The sequence below is a fragment of the Telmatherina bonti genome, assembly GCF_933228915.1.
Source record: "Telmatherina bonti genome assembly, chromosome: 20".
Taxonomy (NCBI): Eukaryota; Metazoa; Chordata; class Actinopteri; order Atheriniformes; family Telmatherinidae; genus Telmatherina; species Telmatherina bonti.
The window spans coordinates 36640747-36655285 of record NC_136618.1 but is presented as its reverse complement, the minus strand read 5'-3'; the positions used below and the strand labels follow the sequence as shown (position 1 = coordinate 36655285).

The following is a 14539-nucleotide window of genomic DNA, read 5'->3' as shown; positions in this document are numbered from 1 at the left end:
AACTGGTTGTGTTTTTTTAGGCACTGGAACAAGGCAGGAGGTTTTCCACAGCACTGGGACTCTATTTTGTCTCAGACTGGTGTTGAAAAGGTGCTGGAGAATCGGACATAGTTGTTTTGAGCAGGTCCTGAGAACTGATATCGTCTCCGTGAGGTTCACAGAGGACGTTCCAGTCTGTAGCCTCAAAGCCTCCTCTAAAAGCATCTTCAGCTTCAGCAGACCAGATTTTGATAGTCTTTGTGATGACTGGTTGCTGCTGAACGATGGGCTTGTAGGTGGAGGTGAGAAGAACCAGATTATGGTCAGATCTTCCTAAAGGAGGCAGGGCAGAACAACTGTATCCATTATTCATATTTGCATGAAATAAGTCCAACATCTTATTTTCTCTGGTGGAGCAGCTGACAAACTGCTGGAATGTTGGTAGAGTTGCAGAGAGGGAGACGTTGTTGAAGTCTCCGGAGATCGCCATGAATGAGTTTGGATGCTGTGTTTGTAGCCGAGCAACGACGGAGCTGATGACGTCACAGGCTGTGTCTGGTGCGGTACCAGGTATTATATAAACCGCTACCAGAATAACACAGGTAAACTCTCTGGGTAAATAATATGGACGGAAGCTCACAGCTAACAGTTCTATGTCCCTTGTGCATATCTTCTCCTTGACAGTAACATGTCCAGGATGACACCAACACTGGTTAACCAGCACTGCAATTCCACCACCCTTTAGCTTTCCGCTGTGTTGTCTACTGCGGTCTGCACGGACCGTTTTAAAGCCCGGTACAGACACATTACAGTCTCCATCACTTTCTCCACTCTCTGACTCCCGCTCTGCATCCTCTTCTCTTTCATTTCAACTCCATTGGGATTTGATGTGTTGTTTCGCTGATAATCCTGATTTGGGAGAAGTTAATCAGTTGATCCTGATTGTAAACAAGTCTTTCTTTGCCATGGAGACTCATCATAACAAGCCTTGAAAGAGCAAAAATACGCAAAAAAAAATCTTCCTTGTAACACACCCTCTGAACCTGCATGAAATCCTCAGAAAAAAAAACAAACAAACCTAATTTGAGGTAATATCTATGCGAGAAGACTTTGTACTTAAAAAAAAAAAAATCAAGATATCAAGTCAGTGCTTCTACAATTTGCTGCCAACAGATGGCGCAATCTAGAATGGAGAAAAAAAAGATTTTTATCATTTCATTGATCATTTTTATCAATGATCTCAAATATCATTGTTATAATCCTCAATTAAGTGGTGTTGATTAAGAACAAGTAGCTGAAATGTTTTTCTGAGACAACATTTTTTGTTGATGTAATATGAAAACCTCTACATTGAGCTTTCTCACCAGGCAGTTCACGTGTTGCCATGTTCAGATGCTGGCATTTATACACAGGAAACACAACAAAAAAAGGTGGAATAGATAAGCCAAATGAAACCAGGTGAACAAACAGGAAACAATGGTAGACAGAAAACACAAAGATTACTGCAATATAAAACAGGAAACCGGAACTAAAGACCACACAAACATCATGTAGAGATGTTAACTTGCTGCTGCTTGCTTTAAATGATCCCCTGCTTTAACATGCCTGGCTGAAATTGATGGCCTTTGTGCAGAAAGTGACAACAAGCTGTTGTCTGGTGTGTTGGTTGGAGCAGGGAAACTATGAAAACCTGCAGTTTGACATGCCTGCTCTAGAGCAACAGTCACACCTATCTAGACAACTTCTCTTTCAGGCAGCTGCAAGACAATGCTAAACCATACAACTGCATCCATCACAACAGCATGGTATGGAAGAGTCACTTTCATCATCTCATGTTTTTTTACATTCCTCTGGAAAAACAACAACATGGGTTTATGGGATTCCAGATATTTGGAACTGGAGTTGCAGGTCATAACAGGATGAACTACCTGGGTAGAGATGTGACTTTGCCCCACTTCTCAATGCAGAAACGTCGAAGGCCGTTAGATCCTCGCAGAGCGGCAAAGCCTTCATAGGGAACGCTAGACGTCCCAGTGACGAATTGCAGCAGGCGGAGGCGCTGCTCGTTGTTGAATCTCTCCACAGCTGCCCAGAACCACCGCATCACTATGTGGCCATCATGGTAACCTGCAGCAGAGTGATGCAGCAGAAAAAATCTTGAAGTGACATGAAAAATATATGCAACAACAATTTTTTTTTTTTTTTTTAAATAAAAAGATATTTTCCAGGCTTTCTTGATGCTGAGACCTACATGATCAGGTTGAGCCTGCTATCATGTAGTAAACTGACAACATACAGATATACCAGAGAGACAGACGTTAACACACCTCCTCTGTACTCTGTGTTGCTCCTCCAATCACTGAGGTCAATCTCCACAGTCCCAGCAATGACCAGCTCCAGCTCCCTTGCATCAAACACTGACACCAGCCTGGAGTCAACCACCTGTGTGGAAAGACAAGGTGTGAAGATTCTCTGGAAGTAGCCACATGATTTTAAAACTAGTGATCCTGAGGTGTGAAGCTCTGACCTCATAGAAGCCTCTGACCAGTGCTTCTGTCTGCTGTACCACTCCTCTCTCCACCCTCCACTTGGCCATTCGCTCAATGTAATCCTTCTTGTTCTTCTCAGTCACCTGCAGGTTGGAGCCACCCGACTTCAACTCCCGCTCCGTCACCTGGAAAAATAAGAGTCCACAATTGAACAGTACATTCAGGCGCACATTTTTCACTTGATAGTAAACAATATCTTTTCAATGTCTGCCCTCGCTCAAACACCAACCAAACTGGGGAAATACAGCTTAACACAGCCCTACATACGTGTTCATCCCTCCAGGCCACTCATTTTCTGTTGTGTTTCATAGATTTAACATCCCTCCTCCTCGTTCATTCACACATCTTCACTCCCCTGATTGATTCAGCCTTCCGTCCTCCCTCCATCTTTCTCACCATCCATTGTTTCCGTCCTCACCCATCCTCCACACTTATCTCTCCAACTCCTCAGATAGTACATGGGGAGTCCTTAGTGGACCCAGGTCACTGATATTCTGAGACTGAACCCCCAGTCTGAGTGTCCTCCTCTCAGTCTTGAACCACAACAAACCCCAGCTGAACCACAGAACTTTAAGATCTCACCATCTCCTCATCCATCTTTTCTCAAGGAACACACTTTGGACTATAATCTTAAAGGAAGTTGCCATGCTTTCACACACATTAACACATACTCACCTGGCCAAAGACCTCCTCATTCACACTGAAGGTGAGGTCCAGGATGTCAGTTATGTCATTGTCTTTCATCCACTGCAGAGACTGATGGAACTCCTCATCCAGGTACTCCAAATCTGACAGGTCTGTTGCCCTGGACAACACACACACACAGCTTACACTCACCACGCTCCTTGTTTTGTCATGGTTTCAAAGTGAAATTTAAAGCAGCTCATTGAGGAGTTCTCTTCAGACATGTTGACAAATAAAGATGGATGTAGAGAGAAATTTTCCTGATTTACAGCCAAATCTGCAATGGGTTTATAAATCTTTCAGCAGCTTAACGTTTGACATGAAACTGTGGTCGTGCATGAGAAATGAGGAGTCTCCAGATGTGTTCATAAGTGTGTGTATGTGTAAGAGTATGTACTGACAGTCTGAGAAGTGCTTTGTAGAAGGGTCTGGTGAAGAATGCATCCAGCAGGTACTGATGGATTAGAGCCAAACCCAGAATACGACCACTGAAACGAAACCTGGACAAACACACACACACACACACACACACACGCACACAGATGTTAAAGGTGTCCCCAATGTTTTTCAGCCTTGCGCTCTGAGCTTGAGATGTCTTGAGGTAGTACATTTCAATTTCAAGAGGAAGAGGTATGCTGCTTTATAAGCATCTTTCAATCAGACTATGAAACCACTCCTGCTGATGCTTGACCAGAGAAAGAAATGAAAGAGATGTCCTCCCTTTCATACTTAGGATTAAAGCTATCTGGATTGGTATCAGATGATGCTAAATATCAGATGTCATATCAGAGACAGTCCCACTCCATCCAGAGCATTGAGGAACTTCGGTCTACCCACGGTCGCTTAGACCAAGGAGCTTATTTAGCCATCTCAGTGATAAGCAAGGGCACCCCAAGTCCCCAAACTGCGGATTCATTGGAAGAAATATTGGTGGGATTGGGGAGGCACTCCATCCTTAGACCTGTTCCATCCCATGCCAGGAGCAGGAATTTTTTCTTTATCTCGAGGCCATAATAACAAAATTGATGTGATTTTGTTCTTGTGGAGATGATTGGGGACATCTTACACCTTGTTCTTGATGCATCCGTCAAGCAGAAATTCTTTTGTCATGGGGCTGCAAGAAAAACTGTGTAATTGTTGGACATTTAAGGTGGGTCTGATAAATGCAGTAAAGTGCAGTGTGGCATTTAATAATAAATAAATAGCATTTAATAATAAATCAATTTAATTTTATAATAAATTTAGTTTAAAAAAATAGCGGATTGGTGTGGTGAGAGGGAACAAAAATGTATGTAGTGCACAAAACATTTAAAGACACGGACAGCATCACATGCACAACGTGTAGTGCAACAAAAAGTTTCTTGTTAAAGAAAAGACTGGTCAATAACATAAATATTTGTTAAGATTCTGCTTTGTGTTTGTGCTGCAGAACTTACCATTCAAGATGATTCTCAACAAATGCTGACATGGGGCTGATCTGAACGGTATATGTGTCATTAGCGGAGTATTCAAACAGACCATAGTATGGGTTGAAGAGCTCCTGAGACAGAAGGAAGAAAAACTCTCTGGAAGGACCGCTGTAATCTAATCTGAAGACAGAACATGAGAGGGATGGAGACGTTTGCAATCACAGAACATCGTGAAATTTATTTAACAAGTGTAAAGGAAATCTGATGTAATGTGATGATGTCGTTTTCATGTTTCCTCAGTGGGTGGTGTTATGGGGCTGAGGATGAAAATCTGCTCAGATGCTTGGCAACAGACAGCACCTTTTCTGGTTTTCGCACACCTTTGTGCTGGCCACAGTGATCACAGTCTCTGTTTTCATGTCCTGCAAAGCTTCTTTGATGGATGCTATCCTGCAGCTGTTGAGCTCCCCTCTAACAATGTCCTTCCTGAAGGTATAATCCTTCGCTACCTCCAGTGGTGTCACCACATGCAGCTGAGCAGCCTTGAAGTACTGCTGTATATGTTGCTTTTCACCCTCCTTTGTTTTTGCCATCTCCCTGTTCGCATTACTGTTGTGATCTAGAGCAGCAACACGCAGACGGGCCTCAAAACTCTCCCTGAGAAATTTTGCACTCCATTAGTCCTCTAACTAGAGGCTGAGAATTTCACATGTCCTCCTGACCATTGATGCATTCTGGTCTCATCTGGAGCCCAAATCCAATTTTGGAGACTGTTGGTGGTCCCAACAAACATTTGCCACAACCTTCCCACTGACACACAGGAAAGAGCTTCAACAATTCTCCTGTTGACACAACACTTTTTCTTTCTAGAGTGGATTTTTTTCCTCTTCATCCTCAACATCACTGATGCTCTGATCCTCATCGCAGATGCTACCCTCACCACTCAACTCAAAATCCTCTTCATGGTCACCATCCATAATCGCTTCCATTAAACTTTTTGCATATATCTATCATATCTCTCTCTCTCTCTCTCTCTGTATGTATATATATATATACATACAGAGGGATACAGAGGGATCACATATATATATATATATATATATATATATATATATATATATATATATATATATACATACATATATATACATACATATATATATGTATATGTATATATATATATATATATATATATATATATATATATATATATGTGTGTATATATATACGTATGTATGTATGTTTATAAACCACTCATCTCTCATGAAATTCTGCCCAGCTAGTTCCTGTTTTCTCACTCAACCTCAGACAGGTGTTGCTGCATTCTAAAGACGCTGTCTTTCAGTGAAAGTGAAAGTCGGACATTTTACTTAGTTTGAGCTGCAACTGATGAAAGATGGAGAAAAAAGAACCCTTTTTACTGTTTTATTGTCAATCATCCATCCGGTATAAACAATTTGTTCTTGAATGAGGTTAAGAACCTCTAAGTTATAGTTGGTTATTTTAACATACGTGTCAATGATGACTCTGACCTCTTTGCCATTGGTTGATATTGCTCAAATCAACTGTCTAATACAGTTTAGTTACGGTCTACTTCCCACATCAAGCTACATGTTCCTTAAGACCATCCCGTCACTTTCTACAAGTGTGTTTGGATGAAAATATTGCAGTGTTACACATTTAGGTCTGTGATATCATCCCTGTGGGGGTGTGGTTGCCTCACCCTTCCTCCCCCAGAAAGGTGACGTAGAGCTTGTTCCTCTGCAGCTCTTTGCGAGAGTACACCATCACCTGGTTGAAAGTTCCTTCCAGTAGGTGTTCCCTCCTGATTAGCAACCTGAGACACACCAAAAACGTAAACACACAGTTCCACTGACCTGCCAGACATTCAGTTTTATTTGAGGTTTCAACAAGTCCTCGGGCTTACTTGATCTTTCCTGGTCCTTGGCCGTAGCCTTTAGCTTCCAATTTCCTGTAGAAATTTCTAAGTTTGGCTTCAAAGTCTCTGCGGTAAGGAGCTGGAGCCCTGGCCCTCTGCAGGCCTACACACATACACACACAAATAATTATATAGATAGATAGGTAAGTAGGCGGATAGACAGACAGACAGACAGACAGACACAGACAGACATCAGGGACTACAAGCCAGAATATAAAAGAGTATCTTATGCCAAGTAACGTAGACAGTAGAAGGATGTTGAAGCTGTGACTTCTTGTTTAGCAAAATAAGTATAGAATATGTCTGTTATCGACATATTTAAAGAAAATATTGTGGGATCATTTTTTGGGGGCCTGCAGTTGTCTGGCAACCTGTCCAGGATGAACCGTCTCTCTTTCTTGCAACACTGAATTGGATACAGAGGTTTGGAAAATGAATGAATGATCTTTTGGCAATATTGCCCACCCCACCTACCAGGAGAGTTCTGTGGGGATGAGGCAGGGGAGCAGCGAGGAGAGAAGCCGAAGCCAAGGTGGACAGGGTGAGGAGGAATATAAGACATGATCTCCTCTTCAAACAAACTGTAAACAGAAGCATGTTGGACATTATTGTCTAATATAAATATATATACTATCTAAAATGCGATGTGGGTTGATGGTGTTTGAGCCGATGTACCTCAACAGGATGACCAGGTCTGCATCACATGACAGCTTCTCCACCCCCTGAGTACCTTCCATCTGGATGTAGTGGATCCTCTCCCTGAACAGTAAAGTAAAAAATTCAATTCATTCTCATGTAAAATACTGGAAATATTAACATTTTAGTGTTAAGATTGCTTCTACCTGAGGCTAAAATAATACACCAGAATATTTACTGAACTACATTTGAGATAGCTGCTCTCTTCTTTTTATGTTTATGCTTCATTTCTCTTACAAACATTTGCATTTGAAGATTTTTTTTTTATCTAAAAACCCACCTCAGTGTGTGGTTTCTGCTCAGGCTAGGCTGTCGCTCCTGCAACATGTCAAATATGTTGGGCTGTCGAAGGAATGCCACTATCTTGTCATTGTAAGCTGAAGGCAGACAGAGAAACATCAACACCATCATCAAGTATTCGGAGGCATTAAAGGAGAACACATTATGCACTTTATTAGCATTCTGAACCAGTTCTCTGATATATCAATTTGACTTTGGAGCCCTGCTTTGGTAAACGCAGTCCATAGTTTGAGGGAAGCCACTGCTCTCACATATCAGTCCTTCGGCTAAGCTTCCTCTGCAATAGAGATGTGACGCTCTAGTAAGTGACTGATGAGAACCAAGTCACACTAGCAATCCATTTGTTTGAGATCTGTTCATTTTTATATACAAACTGTCCACGCTATCTTCACCTAACACAGAAGTCTGATGTGTGACAATTCTCCTGAATGCATCACAGAGCAGCTGTGGGGAGGAATTAAAGGTAATGCAGGACCAACACAGTGAACACTGAAAGGGAATTATTAATGAGCACTGTCAAACTCTGGGGAGAAAAAAGAAACGAGATGCAGAAACACGAACACCATTTCAATCCACTTTTCTGTTGATAGTCAAAGTAAAGCAAAGTGCAATATTTGCCAGAAAAGCCGATCGTTCAAGCGTGGGTCTGCAAACAATTTACACCTGCATTAAAAAAAAATCAACACCCAGCAGTAATTATGCCAGATGTTAAAAAACCAGACTGACTCAGGGACCACTGACAGTGATGCTGCTCCTTCGGCTTCTGCCATCTGAACATCAGGTAAACAGATATTTTATGTCTTTCTGGTTTGATTATTAAAGTATTTTATATAAACAAATATTGCAAATTAAATTGTTGACTAAAATTTGCACTAATATTGTTCAGGTTTATTTTCTTGCTTTTTATATTTTCCATGCATTTCCATATTTGATACATTTAAAAAAAACATATTTTTGAAAATATTCTTGTGTGAAAATTTAGGATTAAAATAATTTTGTGTGAAAGCAATCTGTAGCCAGCTTTGTTCTGTTTGTGCCATAATGTGTGTCTTGTCAAAGTATAGTGACATGAAGCTATGGTAACCATGGAAAAACAAGCTTATTGAAATAACCAAAATCATAGAATAAATCTTATTAACAGATCATACAGTATAATGGTGAGGTGTACCAGATTTAATCCAAATTTCACCATATATTGATTATTTACTTGATAAACATGAGTTCGCCTATATGTTTACAAGAAAAAAGCAAGCAACAACAACAACAACAAAAAAAAACCAGGCAGACTCTCGAACGGCTTTTACGAAGGAATGACTCATCTTCGATCCGGATCAGAGAGCCAAAAATCCCATCTCCACGGAAGCGTAGAGCTGTCATCTTCATAAAAAAAAGTCTGGGCCTCATCACGTTTTAACGTGATAAGTTTTATTGTAAAAACGTGAAAAATATCACGTTATAACGTGATAAGTTTATTGTAAAAACGTAAAACATAACACGTTATAACGTAATAAGTTTATTGTAAAAACGTGAAAAATATTGCGTTATAACGTGATAAGTTTATTGTAAAACGTATAATCACAACGGAGGGATTATATCTCTCGGCTGGCCTGGGAACGCCTCGGGATCCCCCCTGCAGAGTTGGCAAATGTGGCTGGGGAGAGGGAAGTCTGGGCTTAGGCTGCTGCCCCCGCGACCCGACCCCGAATAAGTGGCAGAAGATGGATGGATGGATGGATGGATGGATGGGTGGCACTTGAATGCAGCTAAGATTATGTAGTTTGTATTCATAGCAATTCTCGTGCCGCTCAAGTTTTAATAAAAAATGATCCCATGCCATGGGGATCAAAACCATTCTTCTTTCTGTACAGACCCATGCATTTTAAAACTGTCCTTAAAGTACGCACACGTATTACAATGTCATCCAAAGTGTTCCAAAGTAGCAAAATTTCACAATGTCTCAACCAAAGTATGAAGAAAAACTCTATCAAGTCCTCTAAATGAGCCATTTGTGATCTCCTATCCACCTCGCACACAATTTCCTCATCTAAAGTTGAAAGTGACCAAGTTCATGTTTTCAGATACGTTTTACATTAAACTATCATGTTATAATGTGATACGTTTCTCATTTTTACAATGAAACTATGACGTTATAACGAGGTACGTTCCATGTTTTTACAATAAACTGTCACGTTATAATGTGATACTTTTTACGTTTTTACAATAAAACTATGTTACAACGTGACACGTTCCACGTTTTTACAGTAAAACTATCACGTCATTTGGTACATTTCAAGTTTTTGCAATAAACTGTCACGTTATAATGTGGTACGTTTCACGTTTTTACAATAAAATTATCACGTTATAATGTGGTATGTTTGACGTTTTCACAAAAAAAGGATCATGTTATAATGAGATATGTTTCACATATTTACAATAAAACTATCACATTATAACATGATACGTTTCACATTTTGACAGTAAAACTATCACATTATAACGTGGTACGTTTCACGTTTTTACAATAAAACTATCACGTTATAATGTGGTATGTTTCATGTTTTTACTATGAACTATCACGTTATAACGTGGTATGTTTCACGTTTTTACAATATCCTATAACGTTATAATGTGATACTTTTCAAGTTTTTGCAATAAACTGTCACGTTATAACGTGATACGTTTCACATTTTTAGAGTAAAGCTATCACGTTATAGCGTGGTACATTTCACATTTTTACAATAAAACTGTCACGTCATAACGTGGTACATTTCACGGTTTTACTCTAAAACTGTCACGTTATAACATGATACATTTCACATTTTTACAATAAAACTATCACATTATAACGTGATACCTTACAAGATTTTGCAATAATCTGTCACGTTACAATGTCGTATGTTTCACGTATTTACAGTAAAACTATCACGTCATAATGAGGTACGTTTCACATTTGTAATGTAAAACTAATATGTTATAACGTGATACGTTTCACGTATTTACAGTAAATCTATAACGTTATAACATGGTACGTTTCATGTTTATTCAATAAACTGTCACAATATAATGTGGTACGTTTCATGTTTTTACAATAAAACTATCGTGTCACAACGTGGTACATTTCACGTTTTTACTCTAAATCTATCACATTATAATGTGGTATGTTTCACGTTTTTACAATGAAATTATCACGTTATAACATGATACGTTTCACATTTTTACAGTAAAATTATCACGTTATAAGGTGATACATTTCAAGTTTTTGCAATAAACTGTCACATAACGTGATACGTTTCACATTTTTACAATAAAACTTTGACGTTATAACATGGTACGTTTCATGTTTTTACAATAAACTGTCACAATATAATGTGGTACGTTTCACGTTTTTACAGTGAAACTATCATGTCATAATGAGGTACGCTTTACATTTGTAATGTAAAACTGTCATGTTATAATGTAATATGTTTCACGTTTTTACAATAAAACGATTATGTTATAATGAGATACGTTTAACATTTTTACAATAAAACTATTACGTTACAACATGATACGTTTTAAGTTTTTGCAATAAACTGTCACGTTATAACGTGATAAGTTTCACGTTTTTACAATAAAACTATCATGTTTTAACGTGATACGATTCACATTTTTATTGTAAATCTATCACGTTATAACGTGATACGTTTCACATTTTTACAACAAAACTATGACGTTATTACGTGGTACGTTTCATGTTTTTTCAATAAACTGTCACAATATAATGTGGTACGTTTCACATTTTTACCATAAATATCACGCTATTATGTGGTATGTTTCACGTTTTTACAGTAAAACTATCACGTCATAACGTGGTACATTTCACGTTTTTACTCAAACTATCACGTTATAATGGGGTATGTTTCACGTTTTTACAATGAAATTATCACGTTACAACATGATACGTTTCACATTTTTAGAGTAAAACTATCACGTTATAACGTGGTACGTTTCACATTTTTACAATAACACTGTCACGTCATAACGTGGTACATTTCACGGTTTTACTCTAAAGCTGTCACTTTATAACGTGATATGTTTCACATTTTTACAGTAAAACTATCATGTTATAACGTGATATGTTCCACGTTTGTACAATAAAACTATCACGTTATAATGAGATAACGTTTCACAATTTTACAATAAAACTATCACCTTATAGCATTATACGTTTCACATTTTTAGAGTAAAACTATCACGTTATAACGTGGTACGTTTCACCTTTTTACAATAAAACTATGTTACAACGTGACACGTTCCACGTTTTTACAGGAAAACTATCACGTCATTTGGTGCATTTCAAGTTTTTGCAATAAACTGTCACGTTATAATGTGGTACGTTTCACGTTTTTACAATAAAATTATCACGTTATAATGTGGTATGTTTGACGTTTTCACAAAAAAAGGATCATGTTATAATGAGATATGTTTCACATATTTACAATAAAACTATCACATTATAACATGATACGTTTCACATTTTGAGAGTAAAACTATCACATTATAACGTGGTACGTTTCACGTTTTTACAATAAAACTATCACGTTATAATGTGGTATGTTTCATGTTTTTACTATGAACTATCATGTTATAACGTGGTATGTTTCACGTTTTTACAATATCCTATCACGTTATAATGTGATACTTTTCAAGTTTTTGCAATAAACTGTCACGTTATAACGTGATACGTTTCACATTTTTAGAGTAAAGCTATCACGTTATAGCGTGGTACATTTCACATTTTTACAATAAAACTGTCACGTCATAACGTGGTACATTTCACGGTTTTACTCTAAAACTGTCACGTTATAACATGATACATTTCACATTTTTACAATAAAACTATCACATTATAACGTGATACCTTACAAGATTTTGCAATAATCTGTCACGTTACAATGTCGTATGTTTCACGTATTTACAGTAAAACTATCACGTCATAATGAGGTACGTTTCACATTTGTAATGTAAAACTAATATGTTATAACGTGATACGTTTCACGTATTTACAGTAAATCTATAACGTTATAACATGGTACGTTTCATGTTTATTCAATAAACTGTCACAATATAATGTGGTACGTTTCATGTTTTTACAATAAAAGTATCACGCTATTATGTGGTATATTTCACGTTTTTACAGTAAAACTATCGCGTCATAACGTGGTACATTTCACGTTTTTACTCTAAATCTATCACATTATAATGTGGTATGTTTCACGTTTTTACAATGAAATTATCACGTTATAACATGATACGTTTCACATTTTTACAGTAAAATTATCACGTTATATGGTGATACATTTCAAGTTTTTGCAATAAACTGTCACATAACGTGATACGTTTCACATTTTTACAATAAAACTTTGACGTTATAACATGGTACGTTTCATGTTTTTACAATAAACTGTCACAATATAATGTGGTACGTTTCACGTTTTTACAGTGAAACTATCATGTCATAATGAGGTACGCTTTACATTTGTAATGTAAAACTGTCATGTTATAATGTAATATGTTTCACGTTTTTACAATAAAACGATTGTTATAACGTGATACGTTTAACATTTTTACAATAAAACTATTATGTTACAACATGATAACGTTTTAAGTTTTTGCAATAAACTGTCACGTTATAACGTGATAAGTTTCACGTTTTTACAATAAAACTATCATGTTTTAACGTGATACGATTCACATTTTTACAGTAAATCTATCACGTTATAACGTGATACGTTTCACATTTTTACAACAAAACTATGACGTTATTACGTGGTACGTTTCATGTTTTTTCAATAAACTGTCACAATATAATGTGGTACGTTTCACATTTTTACCATAAATATCACGCTATTATGTGGTATGTTTCACGTTTTTACAGTAAAACTATCACGTCATAACGTGGTACATTTCACGTTTTTACTCAAACTATCACGTTATAATGGGGTATGTTTCACGTTTTTACAATGAAATTATCACGTTACAACATGATACGTTTCACATTTTTAGAGTAAAACTATCACGTTATAACGTGGTACGTTTCACATTTTTACAATAACACTGTCACGTCATAACGTGGTACATTTCACGGTTTTACTCTAAAGCTGTCACTTTATAACGTGATATGTTTCACATTTTTACAGTAAAACTATCATGTTATAACGTGATATGTTCCACGTTTGTACAATAAAACTATCACGTTATAATGAGATAACGTTTCACAATTTTACAATAAAACTATCACATCATAATGTGGTACATTTCGCGTTTTTGCAATACACTGTCACGTTAGAATGTCGTATGTTTCATGTTTTTACAATGAATAAACTGTCACATTATAAGGTGATACGTTTCACATTTTTACAACAAAACCGACATTATAACGTGGTACGTTTCATGTTTTTTCAATAAACTGTCACAATATAATGTGGTACGTTTCACGTTTTTACAATAAAACTATCACGCTATTATGTAGTATGTTTCACGTTTTTACAGTAAAACTATCACATCATAATGTGGTACATTTCATGTTTTTGCAATAAACGGTCACGTTGTAACGTGATATGTTGACGTTTTCACAATAAAAGTATGTTATAATGAGATACGTTTCAAATTTTTACAATGAAACTATCACGTCACAACATGATACGTTTCACATTTTTACAGTAAAACTATCACGTCATAATGTGGTACATTTCACGTTTTCACAGTAAAACTATCATGTTATAACATGGCACATTTCACGTTTGTACAGTAAAACTATCACGTTATAACGTAGTACGTTTCACATTTTTACAATAAAACTATCTCGTCATAACGTGATATGTTTTGCGTTTTTACAGTAAAACTATCGTGTTATAATTAGATACGTTTCACATTTTTACAATAAAACTATTACGTTATAATATATGTTTCAAGTTTTTGCAATAAACTGTCACGTTATAACG

The 14539-nt window shown here is 37.1% G+C and overlaps 1 protein-coding gene across 1 annotated transcript in view; it reads right to left on the bottom strand.

Moving 5' to 3' along the window:
• Positions 1 to 14539, bottom strand: part of hecw1a (HECT, C2 and WW domain containing E3 ubiquitin protein ligase 1a) — a gene marked incomplete at both ends in the record, with an annotated part of 140341 nt that overhangs the window by 10592 nt on the left and 115210 nt on the right. The window contains 11 exons of the mRNA XM_079259525.1: positions 1908 to 2106; positions 2307 to 2421; positions 2507 to 2653; positions 3204 to 3333; positions 3614 to 3712; positions 4649 to 4801; positions 6345 to 6458; positions 6549 to 6663; positions 7035 to 7141; positions 7236 to 7319; positions 7537 to 7633. Of these exons, the coding sequence (XP_079115651.1) occupies positions 1908 to 2106; positions 2307 to 2421; positions 2507 to 2653; positions 3204 to 3333; positions 3614 to 3712; positions 4649 to 4801; positions 6345 to 6458; positions 6549 to 6663; positions 7035 to 7141; positions 7236 to 7319; positions 7537 to 7633 (1360 nt within the window). The remainder of the gene's footprint in view (positions 1 to 1907; positions 2107 to 2306; positions 2422 to 2506; positions 2654 to 3203; positions 3334 to 3613; positions 3713 to 4648; positions 4802 to 6344; positions 6459 to 6548; positions 6664 to 7034; positions 7142 to 7235; positions 7320 to 7536; positions 7634 to 14539) is intronic.